This window comes from Armigeres subalbatus, chromosome 2, assembly GCF_024139115.2.
Source record: "Armigeres subalbatus isolate Guangzhou_Male chromosome 2, GZ_Asu_2, whole genome shotgun sequence".
In the NCBI taxonomy this organism is placed as follows: domain Eukaryota; kingdom Metazoa; phylum Arthropoda; class Insecta; order Diptera; family Culicidae; genus Armigeres; species Armigeres subalbatus.
This window is the reverse complement of record NC_085140.1, coordinates 217,651,366-217,675,742: the sequence shown is the minus strand read 5'-3', so window position 1 is coordinate 217,675,742 and position 24,377 is coordinate 217,651,366. Positions and strand designations below refer to the sequence as shown.

General features: G+C 34.6%; 2 protein-coding genes across 3 annotated transcripts in view; both read left to right on the top strand.

The window, feature by feature from the left end:
• Positions 1-7,202, top strand: part of LOC134211666 (solute carrier family 2, facilitated glucose transporter member 3-like) — an 18,481-nt gene extending 11,279 nt beyond the window's left edge. Inside the window, exon 6 of the mRNA XM_062688778.1 lies at positions 6,517-7,202. Coding sequence (XP_062544762.1) covers positions 6,517-6,770 — 254 coding nt within the window. The 3' untranslated portion in view covers positions 6,771-7,202. The remainder of the gene's footprint in view (positions 1-6,516) is intronic.
• The window catches only part of LOC134211667 (solute carrier family 2, facilitated glucose transporter member 1-like), a 21,076-nt gene continuing 3,495 nt past the window's right edge, over positions 6,797-24,377 (top strand). For both annotated transcript variants that reach the window (XM_062688780.1, XM_062688779.1), the window contains exons 1-3: positions 6,797-6,936; positions 7,007-7,111; positions 7,179-7,339. In XM_062688780.1, the coding sequence (XP_062544764.1) occupies positions 6,919-6,936; positions 7,007-7,111; positions 7,179-7,339 (284 nt within the window). In that variant the 5' untranslated portion in view covers positions 6,797-6,918. The remainder of the gene's footprint in view (positions 6,937-7,006; positions 7,112-7,178; positions 7,340-24,377) is intronic.

Genomic DNA, 24,377 nt, shown 5'->3' with positions numbered 1-24,377 from the left:
GTCAACACAAGGAGAGCTGTTTAAACACGGTGGTGACTGGTGAGGCTTTGGCTAGAGCGCTGCACTGGGTGATTACCAAGATTTGGGAGGATGAGGTTCTGCCGCAGGAGGGGATGGAAGGTGTCGTGTGTCCCATCTAAAAAAGGGCGATAAGCTGGATTGTAGCAACTACCGCGCAATCATATTGCTGAACGCTGCCTACAAGGTACTCTCCCAAATTTTATGCCGCCGACTAACACCACTAACATCTGGCACGTAACTTTGAGAGTATGGAGGAAGCCTATATCAGACTGAAAAGCGATTGGACTAGTCATCAACACGTCGAAGACGAATTACATGATAGAAAGAGGCCCAAGAGAGGTCGATGTAAGCCACCCACCACGAGTTTCTATCGGTGGTAACGAAATCGAGGTGGTTGAAGAATTTGTGTACTTGGGCTCACTGGTGGCCGCCGATAACGATACCAGCAGAGAAATTCAGAGACGCATAGTGGCTGAAAATCGTACGTACTTTGGACTCCGCAAGACGCTCCGATCGAATAGAGTTCACCGCCGTACCAAACTGACTATCTACAAAACGCTTATTGGATCGGTAGTTCTCTACGGACACAAGACCTGGACGATGCTCGTGGAGGACCAACGTGCACTGAGAGTTTTCGAAAGGAAAGTGTTGTGTACCATCTACACAGCAAATCATTTTGAAAATACAACGACGTGTAAAATTGCAGCTTATCCCAACAAACGAATCAACATTCGATTAAATTAAATTTGATTGAATTTTACAAGCAAGCACCGTTTAAATTTATTTTCTTTGAAAAAAATAGTGGGATCGATTGAATGTTACGTTTATTTACATGCTCCAAATATGTGCATGAAAATATATTTAAAATCACAACATATTTTTATCTGTGTATGGTGGGGTGCAGATGGCGGACGGTACGTGGAGGAGGCGAATGAACCACGAGTTGCATAAGCTGTTGGGAGAACCATCCATCGTTCATAACGCGAAAATCGGAAGACTGCGGTGGGCCGGGCACGTAGCAGACTGCGTGGTTGGCGAAGTGCAGCCATGGACCGAGCTGAATGGAGAAGACTTTTATGTGCAGCACAGGCCACTCCTGCCTTAATCTGGTAATAAATAAATAAAGGAAGTAGGGTGTAGGTTTCCTGGCACAACGAAGAATGTTCGTGTAACACGAGCTTGGTAAAAACGAATTTGGAGTTGAACCAGTAGGTCCTTGAGGGCAAGCAGGGTTAAGTCCGGTTTTGCAAAGTTATGATGATGAATCATATTCTGTTTAGTTATTGTATTTGCATGTCCAATTGGAGAGTAATCACTTGAGGAAAGGGCGTTATTTTGTTGTCCACGTGATAAATTTGATTCAGCATTACTAGGAACACTAGTCGGTCTGTATATAGGATTCTCATCTTCAACTACCGGTGAATTCAACACCACCAGATCATCTGATCTTGCCTGCTCCACTTCCTTGTCTACCTACGTGAAAACTATGTGACTCCATTGCCATGTATAATTCGTCCTTATTATCGATCAACTCATTGAAGTATTTTAACAGCATTTCCTTTATGATGTCTACTAAAACGAACCGGTTTTCTTCTTCATTAGGAGTTTGAACTTGACATCTCCTAAACCTGAGATAATAATGATACATTCTGGACTTGAAAACTGGGTAAGCCTGAAGCATGATGAACTCCTCGATTTCCCTTAACCGATTTTCAATAAACGCACATTCTTCAAGAAATGCCTCGTCATGATAGATAATCGCGATTTTCTTTTTCATCGTTTCTCAAAGCGTACCTCAAACGGCGCTCATTTTCTTGTCTGATTTCCGAAACCAATAATCCTTGTAGAATCAATTCATATTCCAATTCACATTGTTCTAAATGCGAGATATCCATTCAATAGAGGTTAGCAGTAAACTTGGTCATTTTTACCAACAAATTTCACTCACACTTCACGCTCAAATTAAAAAAAATATGCAATTTAATTTAAATTTAGTAATTCCAAAATAATCAAAAATAGCCTAATAAATTCTCAGGGCCCCACGTTGGGCGCCAAATGAAACCTTCGTCCTGGTTCCGGGGTCTTATTACTGGCTTTACCACGTGTCGGGTGAATCACAACTGGGGACTTAAGCGCCACCTTCTTTAGAAGGGTCACCAGTGGTAGTTATTTCCCGAATCGCATAAAAACCATAAAAGTTGCGTGCTCCTACTTACGCAATGCGGTCGGGTCTGAGTTTGACGACCGATTGACAATAGCACACACAACCTCTACTTGGTCAGTGTATTTGCTGATGAAGAATGTGTGTAGCCACCAGACATTATAAATACTCACGCTCACTCAATATGAATGTGTACTACACACATGAGGAAGTGTTGGTTTGTGAAATGGATTATAAGTGCTTCGACTATGTGCGTCCAATTTGGGAATCTTGGGCTCATTCAGTAGCCGTTAAATTGCGAAGGCCGGCGGAGGTCATTCGTAGCTTAGTTGGTGAAAAGCACTAATCCAGCGCACCGAGGGTCATGGGTTCGAGTCCCATCGAGGGAAAGTGGTTGCCTCCAATACATTTTTCAAATCAAAATATTCCACATAATGTACATATTTACATTTAAGTTTTTCAAAAAATCGTAAATAAATGTCCATATTAAGTGGTGGCGACTTTCTATAGGTTACCTTCTTACCTATCCAACTATCCCTTTCTCTTGACGCTCATGCGCTCATGAAGATGCAGCCTCTTGAAGTAATGTGTGTCGAACTAAGTTTTCTCTCCCAATCCTAAATTGACTGTGAGAACGGGACCGGCATCGTTGTAGGTTTTGATTTAATGAAACTCCAAAGCAAGTACAGTGAGGATATTTTTCTAATCCCAAGAAGGCTATACAATTGATGAGCTGTGCATATTCGTTGTTTCGCGGTCAATTACGACCAGCAACTGCGAAGTGTATAGACAATCAAGCTAAACTGTGCTAAGCGAAATTGCCATTTCTGCCTAACGTTCATTTTGGCCAAACGGATTTTTCGACCAACTGACCTGTTCGGCCAAACGACCATTTCGGCCAAACGTCCATTTCAGCGAAATGTCCATTTCATCTAATGGCTAAATGAACTGCTGTTAGGGAAAACGTCTATTCGGCCAAATTACTAGTTCCAGCTCTATGTCGCCTTTGTCGAATGACGTTTCGGTCAATTTATTAATAGCCTAATAACTATTTCGGCCAAACATGTTATTCGGTCAAGTGACGTTTGATCAAATTGCTTTCCACCGAATGAGTTTCGGCCAAACGACGGAAAGGACTTTTTGGCCAAATGTGTTATTTGGCCGAAAAGAGCATCCGGTCAAAAGTATCATTTAGCTGAATTGATCATTTGATCGAAAAAGTCGTTTAGCCGAATAGGTCATTTGACCGAAAATTTCGTTTGACCAAAACAGTCGGCAGCTTTGGCCATACCAGCCGTACGGTCAAAGACATTTCAACCATATGATCCATTCGTCCAATCGACCATTTTGACAAAATTACCAGTTCGGTCAGGTGTCGTTTCCGGCCAATCGATTAATATCCGAATAATTTCTTATGGACATTACAAATAATTCCCTGCATGAAACCCAAAAGCATGCTTCAAAATGCTGAAGAATTTCCAATAGAAATACAAAAAATTCCATGAAAATCTCCGAAGAATACTCATTGAAAATTTCGAAGGATTTCTCGTGGAAATTCTAAACAGTTTCTCGTAGAAATTTGGAACAATCTCCTGTAAATAATCTAAAGAATTTCTCATTCCTGCAAAAAAATTCATTAAAAATTCCAAACAATTTTCTTGAAAATTTGTAATTTTGCAAAAATGTCGTTTGCCCGAATAGGTTATTTGGCAGAAAGGGCCATTTGGCCGAATATGTCGTTATGCAGAACGGATCCACAGTCCAAATGTTGTTTGGCCGAACAAGTCATACGGCTGAAAATGTCGTTTGGCTGGAACTGTCGTGTGTAAGAATATGTTATTTAGCCGACATTTTCATTTTACCAAATGATTCTTACTTCTCAGTTCTTTTTTGTACTTCTCATTTTTAAATTATCATTTATCACTTCGCACTTTCCACAATAAATTTTGTTCGGACAAACGCCGCTTTTTGCCATAAGGTCAACATTTAGGTTTTATTATGAGGGATGTTGGTGTGCCATTTCCTTACGCTTCATATAAATCAAAAATAATGTGTATGAAAATAAAAAAAAATCCCACATGGGGAGGGGAGTCGAAAACCCCAGAAAAAATGCATGCGTAAATAGTGTTTGGCCGTAAATAGTGTATGTACTTACAAGTGAAAGACCGAAAATTACTATTAATGCTATTACTTAGTACTAATACGAAAATTGCTACCTAGCAATACCAATAAAACATCTATCAAAAATTATTCGATATCTGTCAAAAGTAAGTTTGCCTGCAAGGTTTTTTGAAAATTTTCGAACTATCACTTTTAAGTTTAAATTGAGTTGCAGTCACGATATGAGACAGACCCCAAGGCCTTGGCCGATTGGCGAATCAAAACTATATTCAACTTAAAGGTGACAGTTCAATTATTTCCAAATAACTGCTTGCAGAGCAAGATGACTTTTGACAGATATCGAATAATTTTTGTTAGATGTTTTATTGGTATTGCTGGGTAGCAATTTTCGTAATAGTAATAGTATTAATGATGATTTTTGATCAGTCAGTTTTTAGTTTGATTTTAAATCGCGAATCGGACCAACGTCTAAGATTATAGAAATAAAACAATTAGTGGAGTATGACATTTAAGCTGGCCAGTGTTTTGAAAATAAAAACTGCTATTATTTTGAACAATTTAACGTATCCTTTCCTCTAATTATATCATGAAAATGTACATCTAAATTTGGAAGATGATTTTAGCCTTTGCATATCATTGTGATTGGAATACACCAACATGTGGTGAAAAAGGATTTGCCTTGTCGCGAGCACACATGAATTGTATTATGTTCAACACTATTACTTAGTACGTTTTGTCATTATCGTACTTTCATTGTATTGAAAGACTCGAAAGTTCGCTTCAAAAACAGACTTTTCATAGAAGGCCCAGAGACTCATGATGTTATATACCAATTAGCTCAGCACGATGAACTAAGGGGATATCTGCCTGTGTATGTATGTATGTTCGTGTCTCATTTTTTTGGCATTTATATTTGACCAATTTGCTTACAACAAGTTGCATTCGACTGTTGGGAGTTTCATACTTGAAAGAAAAATTCATCCATTAAATGAGTGTCATTTTTTTAGCTGTTCTGTAAAAGAACATACCACAATCTATCTAATTATTTGGTATATACGAAAATGCATTCACTAAATTTTGTTTTTACAAGATTTAGTGGAACGTTTCGCCACTTCATCTCATAGCTCCTATTTCCATCCCATCAAAAACAAAGCAATGGAAAGGAATTGGGTTTGTTTATCAGCAGTGAGCAGGCATGTTGACAAAAAGAAGCGACGAATTTGGTGCCGTATTTCTTTGTTTAGCGATGAGATGGATATATGTAAAGTGATATGGAGATCGTAATAGTTTCCCTATTTTTGTTTTATTTTACGCGAGTCAGAGCTCAATCAATCAGTTTCAAATGTGAATCAAGTCTTTCATGGTACATAGAATAAAGTACATTCAAGACATATGTTCATGATCACCTAAGAAATCTCTGAAGTTGGGTATAAATATCAACATGCTTCACTAGAGATCAGTCGGCCTGTTTTAAATCTGGAAGAAGCCCTTTTGCTGCATAGAAAGGAATGCCATTTCGCACAAAAAAAAACCTCTGAAGTTAGGCCTGATGTACTGCACGCGTATAACCACAGATCTATCGGTAACTTTATAATGTGGAGCATGCCCTTTGTGGTACATATAATATAATGTGTTTACGACATATGTTAAATGTTCATGGGCACCCAAGAAATCCTTAAAGTAAAACCTCAGGGATTTCTTTGAACAGTTTTTCATGAAAGTTAATGTTTTCATAGTAATTTTCATACAAACTTCAAACCGCGCGTGCTCACTCAAATTCCATCCAAATCAGCTAAAAATTTAGGAGGATTATTATGCTGGAGAGTACCTTTGTGCAGTCTTGTGGATTGTTTGTAATGCCTCTAAAATATGATTGCTGAAAGTATGCGTTGTCCTACGCTAGACATAACAACTGTGTATAAAAATCTGTGGTAGGAGTCATCGAACGTACAATTGTTTATAGAGTGAATTGATAACCCTTGAACAGGTACAGCTTCATTGTACGAGACAGGTAAAACCCAATGTGGGTTTCAATTACCATTTTTTGCGTAACGCTGTTAGTGAATACTCTTTTTGTGTCACTTTTTTATCATCACATTCAATTGGAGTACCCCAACTTCTGATATCAATGAAATGTCCAACTCATCAAATGTAAACTGATAGGCAGTACAGGTGCTTTGATGACATGCCGAATTTGCTTCTTACATTTTCAGAACTGTTCGAGCTCAGCTCTCGTCCATCGGCCATGGCCCTGGGAAGCCTGTCGTCGTGGGGATGCAACTTTCTAGTCGGGATGCTCTTCCCGCTTCTATCCAGTGCGTGGGGTGCCTTCGCTTTCATGCCTTGTTCAATCACTTGCGTGCTGCTAACCGTTCTGGTTCTGCTGTATTTGCCAGAAACACGAGGTCGCGACGTTTCTGATATAGTGGCGTTAGTTGCAAAAGGATTCAAATCCAAAGTAGTGTAGATAACAAATGAAATAGTTGTGGATTCCGTGCAACGACACTTTGCTGTACAAATATTTAAGAGTTTATTCAGTCCCCTCAATAGACAGACCCACTCGAGATTCATTGTAGTCAGTAGCGAGATATTTTTTTGTCATAGTCATTCTTGAAATGGATTTCCAGCTGCCGGTACGTAACAGTCAAAACTAAAATAAGCAAACAAGTTTGCAACACGAGAAATAAAGAGACATATCTTCAGGACGCAGGATGGACACCAAACCTATTGATGTTTGGATTTGTAATTTGTTTTGGTATAGCCCTTCCACTGGGAATGCAAGTTAGCGTAATAAATGCTCCAGCTAAGGTGATTCAGATTTATAAACAGAAAATCATTATTGTAAGAAAAATATTATTGAAATAAATAAATGCAGCATATCCAACGGTGGTGTGACGAAGTGCTATCAACGCGTTTTAATACAACCCTAACACCAGATGAAATGGAAATACTTTGGGCATCGGTTGTTACTGCATCCGTACTGATGGGAATGATTGGCTGTTTTTCCGGTGGAAGCATATCGACAAAGCTTGGCAGGTGAGTACAGTGTTTGCTTTTTGGAACCAACCTATGGGAGTTGTAGGCTTCGATCTGTACTTCACCACTGGTAGCTTCTACATATTTCTTAAATATCTTAAATCTCCTAAGCATATTCCTGTTTTCGATACCAAAGTGATCATCGACACCATCCACCGTGATTTGAATGCCAACTTTCAAATGAAGTTCTTTTCTGCAGACATAAAGCGCACTGCTAAAGCTGCTCTGGCTAAGTCCTTTCATCAAGATTTAAATCAGGTGAAATTGATCAGAACCTTAAATAATTACAGTCAGAAAACATCTCGCTTTTTAAATGGCACCAATATGAAAAAAGAAGCAAAAACAAATAAAAGTTGCAGTGTTTTGCTTTTTTACTTTATTTAAGTGATTATTCAATTTGATATTCAGTTCATCATTGAGTATTAACAATATTGTTTTCACAGGTTTTAGCCCTCTTCTTATCAAGTAAATTGTTTTTGATAAGGTACACTGGGGGAAGTGGGAAAGGAAAAATCGATAGTGCATGTTTGAATTAGTGTAAAATCAGTTTAAATGATCTAAATGCATTCAATCAAAATGCCTCCTCGAACAATAAGTGTAAGTAAAATCTATATGTTCGCCCTAAAGATGAACTTTTTATAGGAAAAATGGGCTATAAACTAATCAACTTAGTATAACGAATTATTTTAAATTATGTTTGTGTGTGCGTGTTGTGTATGTGCGCAAAACACGTACAAAATTATCACCTATTTTTAAGCACTTGCCCATAACCAATTTGTTCGCAAAAAAAAAATGCAATCAACGGTGAAATGAATGTGAATTATGGAATATATTTACCTATCAGTGCTATTTTTATCTGCCTTATATTTTTTTTCATGTGTAAAACATGTGAAAGGCATGAATACCGATAGGTGGATCAGGCGTTTTCTTATGTTCTTCTTCTTCTTCATATTGGCATTACATCCCCACACTGGGACAGAGCCGCCTCGCAGCTTAGTGTTCATTAAGCACTTCCACAGTTATTAACTGCGAGGTTTCTAAGCCAGGTTACCATTTTGCATTCGTATATCATGAGGCTAGCACGATGATACTTTTATGCCCAGGGAAGTCGAGACAATTTCCAATCCGAAAATTGCCTAGACCGGCACCGGGAATCGAACCCAGCCACCCTCAGCATGGTCTTGCTTTGTAGCTGCGCGTCTTACCGCACGGCTAAGGAGGGCCCTTCGTTTTCTTATGTATATTAGCCCAATCACTACAGAAATCACAATGATAACAAAGAAGGAACATATTAAGATTCACAGCTATCGAAATAAACCATGGAGGGAAGAAAACAATTGCGTGGTCTTAACATTATCCACTTCCCCCGCAGTGTTTGATACCTGGGGTAAGTGTAAAATCTTTTAATTATTTCCTTTCATAGTACAAATTACTTTAAATTGAATGAGATTAGTTTAATTGTATTATAATGGTCACCTGTGATGTAAATTTACTGGAAAAAGGAATAATTGGTGCAAATAAGAATTGATTTTATGAATGCAAAAATCAACTTTTCGCGAAACCTAAAATGACAGTTCAAGCGTTAACCGCGTTAGTGTATGTATTATACGAATTTAAACATAGTATTGGTGTGAGCATCGAAGTATATTCTTGCACAATGTTATGATGTGGTAAAACCTGTAAAGTATGTACAATTCCAATTTTTCGAGTCGGTTTTTACTCTTACCCCCTTTTTTCACTCCCCCCAGTGTACTTTACTTCGCAAAAATTGATCCATTTTCTTTTATATGGGCTCAGATTCTCCCTTTCTCGTGAAACAAAGTCATGCCGAAAGGCTTTAGGATTACTCCAGAAAAGAACTTTTGATAGAAGGCCCGGAGACCCATAGTGTTATATACCGATCGAGTCGGCTCGACGAACTGAGGTGATGTCTGTTTGTGTGTATGTATGCATATTAACTAATTCAAAAAACAAGAAAAAAAGTGTTCTAGACCCCTAAAGGTTTTTTTGACCTTTCAAATGTGATTTTTTTAAAATATATTGTATGATGCACGAGAAAGTCATCATTCCCGCTAGGTGGATTAATCTGGGTTATTTTACATGCAAAATAATCATTTAAAAGCACATTGATCATAAACCTGTGAAAAGCTCAATTCACACGCTAGCTTCCAAACATCCGCAAATGTCAAATGGACAAATCCGAACATAAAGTCTCGCTTAACTTTTCAAAAGGACCTAAGTAACATTTTTTTCATGAATTAATTTGAACACTCCAATCAATAGATTTCATGTTGTTCTGTTGATTGCGCTTTTCAAATTAAATCATGAAAAAAATGTTACTTAGGTCCTTTTGAAAAGTTAAGCGAGAAGTGTCGTCTCCAGATGACACTTTCAGAGTTTTCATCACGTCAGATACTACAAAAAGGAGTTTTTCAAAACTATTTAACCTTTTACCTAGTTCACGTCAAAACGTCATGATGTGCAAAATTTATGATCCATTTTTTTAAATTCAAATTTGATTGTATGTACGTATGTGAAGGAAAACACTCATTGTTAATGATATGGAAATGCTAATATCGTCTTCCAAACTTAGACGCACATGTTCATGATAGAATTAGAGGCGAAAGTATAGAATTGATAGTTCCGTTAGGATACGGCAGGCATAAAGAATGTTTTTATAGAAGTCGGTTTGAAAGCGAGCGGAGGGCAATATTTGTGATGGCACATATCACACGACCTTCCTTCTGCCAAGCTCCCGTATGAAGGGGGAGGGAAGAATATCAGTGTGGAAGCTGATATATCTCCACTGGCAAAAGGAAGGTGGTTTGATTTGCTCATATGCCATCGCGTGCGGAAGGATTTTCTATCGACGAGTGCTGTCTCCAAATTTCTAATATGAAATCAGCATTTAGGTGAATAGGATTTTTATTGCACTGTTCTGTTTTCTCATTGCGTCCGTCTCGTCGCAACCAACTTGGCTGCCTCGGAGAGAACAAAGAGAAAGGCACTGCTGCTGTACCGTCGAGCAATAGTGCACTCATTGTTGATATTTGTTTTAAAAATTAAATCGCCCTAAAGCTAGAAAGTTTGAATAAACAATATGAAACTTACGTTCATGATTTGTTTCTACTGTCACGTAACGGATTTTAGGATTTTAGGATTTTGGAAATGATTCCTTATTAAAGTTTTTATGATTTAAGAGTTTTAGGATTTTTAAATTAAAGAACTTTAGGATTTTAGGATTTCAAGATATGAGGATTTTGTATTATATGATTATATGATTTACGGATTTCAGGATTTTAGAATTTTAGAATTTTAGAATTTTAGAATTTTAGAATTTTAGAATTTTAGAATTTTAGAATTTTAGAATTTTAGAATTTTAGAATTTTAGAATTTTAGAATTTTAGAATTTTAGAATTTTAGAATTTTAGAATTTTAGAATTTTAGAATTTTAGAATTTTAGAATTTTAAGATTTTAGAATTTTAGAATTTTAGAATTTTAGAATTTTAGAATTTTAGAATTTTAGAATTTTAGAATTTTAGAATTTTAGAATTTTTAAATTTTAGAATTTTAGAATTTTAGAATTTTTAAATTTTAGAATTTTAGAATTTTAGAATTTTAGAATTTTAGAATTTTAGAATTTTAGAATTTTAGAATTTTAGAATTTTAGAATTTTAGAATTTTAGAATTTTAGAATTTTAGAATTTTAGAATTTTAGAATTTTAGAATTTTAGAATTTTAGAATTTTTAATTTAAAATTTTTAATTTTAGAATTTTAGAATTTTAGAATTTTAGAATTTTAAATTTTAGAATTTTAGAATTTTAAATTTTAAATTTTAGAATTTTAGAATTTTAGAATTTTAAATTTTAAATTTTAGAATTTTAGAATTTTAGAATTTTAGAATTTTAAATTTTAAATTTTAGAATTTTAAATTTTAGAATTTTAAATTTTAGAATTTTAGAATTTTAAATTTTAGAATTTTAAATTTTAAATTTTAGAATTTTAAATTTTAGAATTTTAGAATTTTAGAATTTTAGAATTTTAAATTTTAGAATTTTAAATTTTAAATTTTAGAATTTTAAATTTTAAATTTTAGAATTTTAGAATTTTAGAATTTTAAATTTTAAATTTTAAATTTTAGAATTTTAGAATTTTAGAATTTTAAATTTTAAATTTTAAATTTTAGAATTTTAAATTTTAGAATTTTAGAATTTTAAATTTTAAATTTTAGAATTTTAGAATTTTAGAATTTTAGAATTTTAGAATTTAGAATTTTAAATTTTAGAATTTTAGAATTTTAGAATTTTAGAATTTTAGAATTTTAGAATTTTAAATTTTAGAATTTTAGAATTTTAGAATTTTAGAATTTTAAATTTTAGAATTTTAAATTTTAGAATTTTAGAATTTTAGAATTTTAGAATTTTAGAATTTTAGAATTTAGAATTTTTAAATTTTAAATTTTAGAATTTTAAATTTTAAATTTTAGAATTTTAGAATTTTAGAATTTTAGAATTTTAGAATTTTAGAATTTTAGAATTTTAGAATTTTAGAATTTTAAATTTTAGAATTTTAGAATTTTAAATTTTAAATTTTAAATTTTAGAATTTTAAATTTTAGAATTTTAAATTTTAGAATTTTAGAATTTTAAATTTTAGAATTTTAAATTTTAGAATTTTAAATTTTAAATTTTAGAATTTTAGAATTTTAGAATTTTAGAATTTTAAATTTTAGAATTTTAGAATTTTAGAATTTTAAATTTTAGAATTTTAGAATTTTAAATTTTAAATTTTAGAATTTTAGAATTTTAGAATTTTAGAATTTTAAATTTTAGAATTTTAGAATTTTAGAATTTTAGAATTTTAAATTTTAAATTTTAGAATTTTAAATTTTAGAATTTTAAATTTTAGAATTTTAGAATTTTAGAATTTTAGAATTTTAGAATTTTAGAATTTTAGAATTTTAGAATTTTAAATTTTAGAATTTTAGAATTTTAGAATTTTAGAATTTTAGAATTTTAGAATTTTAAATTTTAGAATTTTAAATTTTAGAATTTTAAATTTAGAATTTTAAATTTTAAATTTTAGAATTTTAGAATTTTAAATTTTAGAATTTTAGAATTTTAGAATTTTAAATTTTAGAATTTTAAATTTTAAATTTTAGAATTTTAGAATTTTAGAATTTTAAATTTTAAATTTTAAATTTTAAATTTTAGAATTTTAAATTTAAATTTTAAATTTTAGAATTTTAGAATTTTAGAATTTTAGAATTTTAAATTTTAGAATTTTAGAATTTTAGAATTTTAGAATTTTAAATTTTAAATTTTAGAATTTTAGAATTTTAGAATTTTAGAATTTTAGAATTTTAAATTTTAGAATTTTAGAATTTTAGAATTTTAAATTTTAGAATTTTAAATTTTAGAATTTTAGAATTTTAAATTTTAAATTTTAGAATTTTAGAATTTTAGAATTTTAGAATTTTAGAATTTTAGAATTTTAGAATTTTAAAATTTTAGAATTTTAGAATTTTAGAATTTTAGAATTTTAGAATTTTAGAATTTTAGAATTTTAGAATTTTAGAATTTTTAATTTTTGAATTTTAGAATTTTAGAATTTTAGAATTTTAGAATTTTAGAATTTTAGAATTTTTAAATTTTAGAATTTTAGAATTTTAGAATTTTAGAATTTTAGAATTTTAGAATTTTAGAATTTTAGAATTTTAGAATTTTAGAATTTTAGAATTTTAGAATTTTAGAATTTTAGAATTTTAGAATTTTAGAATTTTAGAATTTTAGAATTTTAGAATTTTAGAATTTTAGAATTTTAGAATTTTAGAATTTTAGAATTTTAGAATTTTAAACTTAAGATTTAGATATTTAGAATTTTAGAATTTTAGAATTTTAGAATTTTAGAATTTTAGAATTTTAGAATTTTAGAATTTTAGAATTTTAGAATTTTAGAATTTTAGAATTTTAGAATTTTAGAATTTTAGCAATTTCAATGTTACTAGTTAAACTCTTGGTTCTCGGAAATTATCTATTTGAGAGGAACCAACAAAAATGTTTCCTTCTAAAAAATGTCTCTGGTAGGGGTGATGATGATGATGGTCCCGTCACATACTTTTACAAAGGTTTGAGCTAGACGATTTATCTTTAAGATAATTAATTGAATGATATAATAACAATTTAATCAGATTTGCAAAAAACAAAAACGATCTGATTACCATCACAGATATGAATTACTCAATTGTTACTCAAGGCTCAATTCTATAATAAAAAAACTTTACGGAGCCGAAAACATTATATATTATATGAATAAATTATTCTGAGGAAGTATCAGAAGCATTTCTGCGGGAGGTCTTCTTTGGAAGAGATCGGTCTTTCGACCCTACCGCGATTAAACAATAACGGCGCTGTCTCGTCCATTGGAGTTGCTGCTTTTTCCTCGTCCTCGTCCCCCTAGCGGTAATGTTGTATTATGGACATTACTTTGAGCCCATAGTCCGATCCAGTCCATTTTTAATAGGGAACAATGGAACTATATTCTTTGACGAATGAAACTTGTTGCGAGTAAATCGGTTTAGAATAACTGCCTAAAATAGAATTAGGATCATTTTCGCTCACACACATACAGACATTCACACACGTAAACACAGACATCACCTCAATTCATCGAACTGAGTTGATTGATATATAACACTATGGGTGTTTGGTTTTTTTTTTTAATGTTTTTAGAACGATCATTTAGTTTTCACGTATAATTCACCCAACCGACGGTTTTTACATTTTCTAGCAATTCTGTATAAGAATCTACCAACACCTGTATAAGAACTGGGCATATGCGAAGTTGTTAGATTCTTATACAAAAAATATTAGAAAAGCTTACAAAATTGTTAAAGTCTTATACAATAGTTGTATAGGAATCTAGCAATTTCGCATATGCTCAGTTATTATTCAGGTTTTGGTAGATTCTTATACCGAATTTTTAGAAAATCTAACAACCACCGCACTATGGGGAATTCTTATACAAATGGGCGGCCAAAAATATTTTTCAATGAAAACTGTTTCTATGCAACATATTTTATGGGCAGAAATATTTAAGAACCTTTTTAAGCCTTTAAGGGTAATCGTTAACACTTCAAAAAATGTCACCCCGCGAAATTTTTTCTCTTATCTAGGGTACCTATATACTTTCATATGATATATAAATTAGACAAATTGGAGATAGTAAATTTTCCGATTAATGGCCACCCTTTTCCCCATAGTACACCGGTTGGGTGTAGTATACGAGTAAAGGCAAAAATGGGCAGTTTTTCAAATTCATGTATCTCACAAAATGGTGAATTTGGGCAAAATTTGGTACTTGTTCGTTAAATATTGCATGAAATATGCTTTTACAAAACTACTAAAGTTTAATTTTGGATGGAGCTATTATTATATTATCAAGCCTTTTGCATAGATCTGTTTAAGAGCTTTTTAACGATATAAATATAGGTAACTTTTGAGATGAAAATATGGCAAAGCTGCTCGTTTTCCCAAAAAACGTAAAAAAAACCCAGATTAATCCACCTAGCGGTGATGGTGCCTTTCTCGTTCGTTCAAAAGGTTTGGAAAAATCTAAATTTATTTATTTATTTATTGCGTCAACCGACGTAGACTGTTTTTTTTTCTGTATTGTATATATTTCTTTTTATTTTGTAGTTTTAAAATTAGTATATTTCGCCTTAACTTTTGACCCGATTGTACGATCCGGCCAAGTTTCTATAGGAAACAATGGGACAAGATTCTGCGTCGAATGCAATCTGTTGCGAGCGACCTGAGAAGCACACATATTGCACATCAATCACAGTAACTTATATATGACCGGATTCAGTCACAATATGGTTACTGCAACCAGATTTGTTGAACTTGTGTTGCTTGGGGAATACATGAGGTCTTAGTGCCAAAAAAGTGAGCTAGGCTTTTTTGAACTCTTTTTCATAATAAATAGTAATTTGACCATAACTTCAAAGCCCATAGTCCGATCTGGCCAATTTCCAATAAGAAAATATGAGATATTCTGCCTCGAATGCAATTTAATGCGAGCAAATCGATTGAGGAAAAGTGCCTGGAAAATGAGTGACATTTTTTTTAGCGATTTTTCCATAAAAAACCCAGATTAATGAGTGACATTTTTTACGTGATTTTTTCGTATGAATTTGTATTTTGGCCATACCTTTCGATCCCATAGTCCGATCTGGCCAATGTCAAATAGGAAACAATGGGACAGGATTCTGCGGCAAAACATGCTTTTGCATATAAACGATAAAGACGGATCCTTAAAAAACTGGAGAACGATCCATAAATAATATCTGAATGTTCCTTAAAATGCTACCCTAAATCCATAAAATAGTTAATGAGATTCCATAAAGAATAATTTTTCAATCCATAACTACACAGAGAAAAAAAAAGTTGGGATTCCAACATTTTCTAATCTTATTTTGACAATAAGGAAAACTTTGTGTTTTCAAGAGCTAAAACATTTCTTTCGATTGATAAATTGATTGATTTGAAAGTTTTTCTCCAGTTTGAAAGTTTTATTTTAACAGTGAAAATAGTTAAAACGAAATTTATAAAATATTCAATCAAACTTTAACATTTCACATTTTTGGCAACGCTGGCAGGAAGAAAATGTATCAGGCAACTTACGACTAATCTGTCAGGCAGTTGCAAAAAATAGCTGAAAAGTTTATAAGTGCGCTTGTTTTTCGGGGAATAATATTTAAATGGTCACATTTGCTTTGGATCCTGGACCTTGAGCGCCTGAAAAGTCCTACCATAAAGCAAGTTCTACGAACTGGTTAACAGGGAGTCATCGAATGCCGCTTACCACCGTTGTACAGCACTGGACGAAGTTTCCTCAGACAGCATTCCAGTGAGCGATTCCGTCGTCGGTTGGGCTACAGAGTGTGCAGCTGGTTAGTAGTTTGTAATTTATTCATTATATAGAAATGCTAATTATTATAATATTATAATTTTCAGATCAATGATTCGTCACCAACCTCCAAAACGGACGAACCCCAGGAAAGCAAAGTCTGGGTCTCGTGTGAAGAAAAAGACAAAATTTGCTGAATGTTTGCCGTAAAAAGAACCGAGTGGAGTGACAAGTGAGTACGACACCGCGGAAGGTGATCTTCGTCGAGGGACCGTCTCCGATCTAAGTGCTTACCAAAAAGGGCGATTTGATGCTGCGTCCGCCGTTTGATATGTGGAGCTTCTGTTATCACAACGAGTACGACCGGGGAAACGAAAGGGTCCAAGCTGACACCGCGACACCTGTGGAACATGTTATGCGTGACCAACATGCGGGACAACAGTGGCATTACCGTCGCAACGAAACGGACTACGAGATGAACAGTAATACAGCACCGTAATTATAGCGCAAAAGAATGCCAGCATAAGACCCGGTTCTGTTCAAAACACACGAAAGAAACAATAAATATATTTTCATAAATATGAAGGAATTTATTTTAATTGTTTTGATTGAAATTGAAATTGCACAACACTTATTGTTCTGAAAGTATGACTGTTGATTTTAATGTAAAATAAACATTTAATTTCAAAAGGAAAATGTTATTTTAAAAAGTAAAATACACACTTAGTTTTAAGAGAAAAATGTTACTTTGAAAGGCCGGCTCTTGTCAAAGTGCTTAGGCAAGTGACATTTTTGCAATTGTAGTTTTAACAATCTCTAACTTTCTACTGAAAATCACTAACTGTTTTTCTTAATTTTAACAACGTTTCTTTTAATTTTACCAACGATTTTTTTTTGTGTGTAATCTAAAATTTAGCAATTAATTGGGAAATATGTTCCATTAACATGGTCAAAACAAACAATACAATTCTTGCTATTTGAACATGTGAAAAATGAACATGTGACAAATGATCCATAAATCTTTGGAAAATGATCCATAAAACTTCAAATTTGCGCATTTTTTTATCGTGATGATGATCCATAATTTTAGTCATATGATCCATAATTCTGGCCATTTGATCCATAACTTTGTTCAAATGATCCATAGTTTTGGTGATATGATCCATAAATTTTGATAAATGATCCATAGATTTTATAAAATGTGTGGATCAATTCATATAGTTTCATTGGCCTTCTTTCCAAGTATTATGGATCACATTATCAAAATTATGGATCATTTGACCAAAATTATGGATCATATGGCTGAAATTATGGATCATCATCAGGATATAAATTGCGCAAATTTGAAATTTCATGGATCAATGTATAGTTTTTATGGATCATTTTTCAAAGTGTTATAGATCTTAAAAATATTCTTTATGGATTCTCTCGAACTATTTTATGGATTTATGGTAGCGTTTTATGGAACATTCAGATGTTATTTATGGATCGTTTTTCATTTTTTTATGGATCGCTTTCCCACATTGAACGGTGCAAAGTAAGGGCTGCCGGATTCTGCGTCGAATGCAACTTTTTGCGAGCAAATCGGTTGAAGATAAATGCCCGAAAAATGAGTGACATTTTTTACGCGATTTTTTTGTATGAATTTGTATTTTGACCATAACTTTTGATCCCATAGTTCGATCTGGCCAATTTCAAATAGGAAATAATGGGACAGGATTCTGCGTCGAATGCAACTTGTTGCGAGTAAATCGGTTGAAGATAAGTGCCCGAAAAATGAGTGACATTTTTTACGCGATTTTTTCGTATGAATTTGTATTTTGGCCATAACTTTCGATCCCATAGTCCGATCTGGCCAATTTCAAATAGGAAACAATGGGACAGAATTCTGCGTCGAATGCAACTTGTTGCAAGCAAATCGGTTGAAGATAAATGCCCGAAAAATGAGTGACATTTTTTACGTGATTTTTTCGTATGAATTGGTATTATAGCCATAACTTTTGATCCCATGGTCCGATCTGGCCAATTTCAAATAGGAAACAATGGGACAGGATTCTGCGTCCAATGCAACTTGTTGCGAGGAAATCGGTTGAAGTTAAGTGCCCGAAAAATGAGTGACATTTTTTACGCGATTTTTTCGTATGAATTTGTATTTTGGCCATAACTTCCGATCTCACACACACACACACACACACACACACACACACACACACACACACACACACACACACACACACACACACACACACACACACACACACACACACACACACACACACACACACACACACACACACACACACACACACACACACACACACACACAGACATCACCTCAATTCGTCGAACTGAGTCGATTGGTATATAACACTATGGGTCTCCGGGCCTTCTATAAAAAGTTTGATTTGGAGCGATCATATAGCCTTTACCGTATACTTAGTATACGAGAAAGGCAAAAATGGTATAATTTTCGATCCCATAGTCCGATACGGCCAATTTTCAATAGGAAACAACGGGACAGGATTCTACGTCGAATGCAACTTGTTGTGAGCAAATCGGTTGAGGATAAGTGCCCGGAAAATGAGTGACATTTTTCTCGCGATTTTGACGGATGAATCTGAATTTTGGCCATTACTTTCGATCCCATAGTTCGATCTGGCCAATTTCAAATAGGAAATAATGGGACAGGATTCTGCGTCGAATGCAATTTGTTGCGAGCAAATCGGTTGAGGCTAAGTGCCCGAAAAATGAGTGACATTTTTTACGCGATTTTTTCATATGAATTTGTATTTTGGCCATAACTTCTGATCCCATAGTCCGATCTGACCAATTTCAAATAGGAAACAATGGGACAGGATTCTGCGTCGAATGCAACTTGTTGCGAGCAAATCGGTTGAGGATAAGTGCCCGAAAAAAGGAGTGACATTTTTTACGCGATTTTTTCGTATGAATTTGTATTTTGGCCAAAACTTCTGATCCCATAGTTTGATCTGGCCAATTTCAAATAGGAAACAATGGGACAGGATTTTGCGTCGAATGCAACTTGTTGCGAGCAAATCGGTTGAGAATAATTTCCCGAAAAATGAGTGACATTTTTTACGCGATTTTTTCCTATGAATTTGTATTTTGGCCATAACTTCTGATCCCATAGTTCGATATGGCCAATTTTCAATAGGAAATAATGGGACAGGATTCTGCATCGAATGCAACTTGTTGTGAGCAAATCGATTGAGGATAAGTGCCCGGAAAATGAGTGACATTTTTTACGCGATTTTTTCGTATGAATTTGTATTTTGGCCAAAACTTCTGATTCCATAGTTCGATCTGGCCAATTTCAAATAGGAAACAATGGGACAGGATTTTGCGTCGAATGCAACTTGTTGCGAGCAAATCGGTTGAGGATAAGTGCCCGAAAAATGAGTGACATTTTTTACGCGATTTTTTCGTATGAATTTGTATTTTGGCCATAACTTCTGATCCCATAGTTCGATCTGGCCAATTTCAAATAGGAAACAATAAGACAGGATTTTGCATCGAAGGCAACTTGTTGCGAGCAAATCGGTTGAGAATAATTTCCCGAAAAATGAGTGACATTTTTTACGCGATTTTTTCCTATGAATTTGTATTTTGGCCATAACTTCTGATCCCATAGTCCGATCTGATCAATTTCAAATAGGAAACAATGGGACAGGATTCTGCTTCGAATGCAACTTGTTGCGAGCAAATCGGTTGAGAATAAGTTTCCGAAAAATGAGTGACATTTTTTACGCGATTTTTTCGTACGAATTTGTATTTTGGCCATAAATTCTGATCCCATAGTTCGATCTGGCCAATTTCAAATAGGAAACAATAGGACAGGATTCTGCGTCGAATGCAACTTGTTGCGAGCAAATCGGTTGAGGATAAGTGCCCGAAAAATGAGTGACATTTTTTACGCGATTTTTTCGTATGAATTTGTATTTTGGCCATAACTTCTGATCCCATAGTTCGATCTGGCCAATTTCAAATAGGAAACAATGGGACAGGATTCTGCGTCGAATGCAACTTGTTGCGAGCAAATCGGTTGAGGATAAGTGCCCGAAAACTGAGTGACATTGTTTGAGTAGTTTTGCGCACACACACACACACACACACACACACACACACACACACACACACACACACACACACACACAGACATCACCTCGATCCGTCGAACTGAGTCGATTGGTATATAACACTATGGGTCTCCGGGCCTTCTATAAAAAGTTTGTTTTTGGAGCGATCATATAGCCTTTACCGTATACTTAGTATACGAGAAAGGCAAAAATGGTATAATTTTCGATCCCATAGTCCGATACGGCCAATTTTCAATAGGAAACAACGGGACAGGATTCTACGTCGAATGCAACTTGTTGTGAGTAAATCGATTGAGGATAAGTGCCCGGAAAATGAGTGACATTTTTTACGCGATTTTATCGTGTGAATTTGAATTTTGGCCATTACTTTCGATCCCATAGTTCGATCTGGCCAATTTCAAATAGGAAATAATGGGACAGGATTCTGCGTCGAATGCAATTTGTTGCGAGCAAATCGGTTGAGGCTAAGTGCCCGAAAAATGAGTGACATTTTTTACGCGATTTTTTCGTATCAATTTGTATTTTGGCCATAACTTTTGATCCCATAGTTCGATCTGGCCAATTTCAAATAGGAAACAATGGGACAGGATTCTGCATCGAATGCAACTTGTTGCGAGCAAATCGATTGAGGATAAGTTCCCGAAAAATGAGTGACATTTTTTACGCGATTTTTTCATATGAATTTGTATTTTGGCCATAACTTCTGATCCCATAGTCCGATCTGACCAATTTCAAATAGGAAACAATGGGACAGGATTCTGCGTCGAATGCAACTTGTTGCGAGCAAATCGGTTGAGGATAAGTGCCCGAAAAAGGAGTGACATTTTTTACGCGATTTTTTCGTATGAATTTGTATTTTGGCCAAAACTTCTGATCCCATAGTTCGATCTGGCCAATTTCAAATAGGAAACAATGGGACAGGATTTTGCGTCGAATGCAACTTGTTGCGAGCAAATCGGTTGAGAATAATTTCCCGAAAAATGAGTGACATTTTTTACGCGATTTTTTCCTATGAATTTGTATTTTGGCCAAAACTTCTGATCCCATTGTCCGATATGGCCAATTTTCAATAGAAAATAATGGACAGGATTCTGCATCGAATGCAACTTGTTGTGAGAAAATCGGTTGAGGATAAGTGCCCGGAAAATGAGTGACATTTTTACGCGATTTTTCGTATGAATTTGTATTTTGGCCATAACTTTCGATCCCATGGTTCGATCTGACCAATTTCAAATAGGAAACAATGGGACAGGATTTTGCGTCGAATGTAACTTGCTGCGAGCGAATCGGTTGAGGATAAGTGCCCGAAAAATGAGTGATATTTTTTACGCGATTTTTTCGTATGAATTTGTATTTTGGCCATAACTTCTGATCCCATAGTTCGATCTGGCCAATTTCAAATAGGAAACAATGGGACAGGATTCTGCATCGAATGCAACTTGTTGCGAGCAAATCGGTTGAGAATAAGTTTCCGAAAAATGAGTGACATTTTTTACGCGATTTTTTCGTATGAATTTGTATTTTGGCCATTACTTTCGATCCCATAGTTCGATCTGGCCAATTTCAAATAGGAAATAATGGGACAGGATTCTGCGTCGAATGCAATTTGTTGCGAGCAAATCGGTTGAGGATAAGTGCCCGAAAAATGAGTGACATTTTTTACGCGATTTTTTCGTATCAATTTGTATTTTGGCCATAACTTTTGATCCCATAGTTCGATCTGGCCAATTTCAAATAGGAAACAATGGGACAGGATTCTGCGTCGAATGCAACTTGTTGCGAGCAAATCGGTTGAGGATAAGTGCCCGAAAAATGAGTGACATTTTTTGAGTAGTTTTGCGCACACACACACACACACATACACACACACACATACACACACACACACACACACACACACACACACACACAGACATCACCTCGATTCGTCGAACTGAGTCGATTGGTATATAACACTATGGGTCTCCGGGCCTTCTATAAAAAGTTTGTTTTTGGAGCGATCATATAGCCTTTACCGTATACTTAGTATACGAGAAAGGCAAAAATGGTATAATTTTCGATCCCATAGTCCGATACGGCCAATTTTCAATAGGAAACAACGGGACAGGATTCTACGTCGAATGCAACTTGTTGTGAGTAAATCGATTGAGGATAAGTGCCCGGAAAATGAGTGACATTTTTTACGCGATTTTTTCGTATGAATTTGAATTTTGGCCATTACTTTCGATCCCATAGTTCGATCTGGCCAATTTCAAATAGGAAATAATGGGACAGGATTCTGCGTCGAATGCAATTTGTTGCGAGCAAATCGGTTGAGGCTAAGTGCCCGAAAAATGAGTGACATTTTTTACGCGATTTTTTCGTATCAATTTGTATTTTGGCCATAACTTTTGATCCCATAGTTCGATCTGGCAATTTCCAATAGAAAACAATGATACAGGATTCCGCATCGAATGCAACTTGTTGCGAGCAAATCGGTTGAGGATAAGTTCCCGAAAAATGAGTGACATTTTTTACGCGATTTTTTCATATGAATTTGTATTTTGGCCATAACTTCTGATCCCATAGTCCGATCTGACCAATTTCAAATAGGAAACAATGGGACAGGATTCTGCGTCGAATGCAACTTGTTGCGAGCAAATCGGTTGAGGATAAGTGCCCGAAAAAAGGAGTGACATTTTTTACGCGATTTTTTCGTATGAATTTGTATTTTGGCCAAAACTTCTGATCCCATAGTCCGATCTGACCAATTTCAAATAGGAAACAATGGGACAGGATTCTGCGTCGAATGCAACTTGTTGCGAGCAAATCGGTTAGGGATAAGTGCCCGAAAAATGAGTGACATTTTTACGCGATTTTTTCGTATCAATTTGTATTTTGGCCATAACTTCTGATCCCATAGTCCGATCTGACCAAATTCAAATAAACAACAATTGGAATTGTTGCGTCGAATGCAATTTATTGCGAGCAAATCGGTTGAGGATAAGTGCCCGAAAAACGGAGTGACATTTTTACGCGATTTTTCGTATGAATTTGTATTTTGGCCATAACTTCTGATCCCATAGTCCGATCTGACCAATTTCAAATAGGAAACAATGGGACAGGATTTTGCGTCGAATGCAACTTGTTGCGAGCAAATCGGTTGAGAATAGTTTCCCGAAAAATGACTGACATTTTTTACGCGATTTTTTCGTGTGAATTTGTATTTTGGCCATAACTTCTGATCCCATAGTCCGATATGGCCAATTTTCAATAGGAAATAATGGGACAGGATTCTACGTCGAATGCAACTTGTTGCGAACAAATCAGTTGAGGATAAGTGCCCGAAAAATGAGTGACATTTTTTACGCGATTTTTTCGTATGAATTTGTATTTTGGCCAAAACTTCTGATCCCATAGTTCGATCTGGCCAATTTCAAATAGGAAACAATGGGACAGGATTTTGCGTCGAATGTAACTTGTTGCGAGCAAATCGGTTGAGGATAAGTGCCCGAAAAATGAGTGACATTTTTTACGCGATTTTTTCGTATGAATTTGTATTTTGGCCATAACATCTGATCCCATAGTTCGATCTGGCCAATTTCAAATAGGAAACAATAAGACAGGATTTTGCATCGAAGGCAACTTGTTGCGAGCAAATCGGTTGAGAATAATTTCCCGAAAAATGAGTGACATTTTTTACGCGATTTTTTCCTATGAATTTGTATTTTGGCCATAACTTCTGATCCCATAGTCCGATCTGACCAATTTCAAATAGGAAACAATGGGACCGGATTTTGCATCGAAGGCAACTTGTTGCGAGCAAATCGGTTGAGAATAAGTTTCCGAAAAATGAGTGACATTTTTTACGCGATTTTTTCGTATGAATTTGTATTTTGGCCATAACTTCTGATCCCATAGTTCGATCTGGCCAATTTCAAATAGGAAACAATGGGACAGGATTCTGCGTCGAATGCAACTTGTTGCGAGCAAATCGGTTGAGGATAAGTGCCCGAAAATGAGTGACATT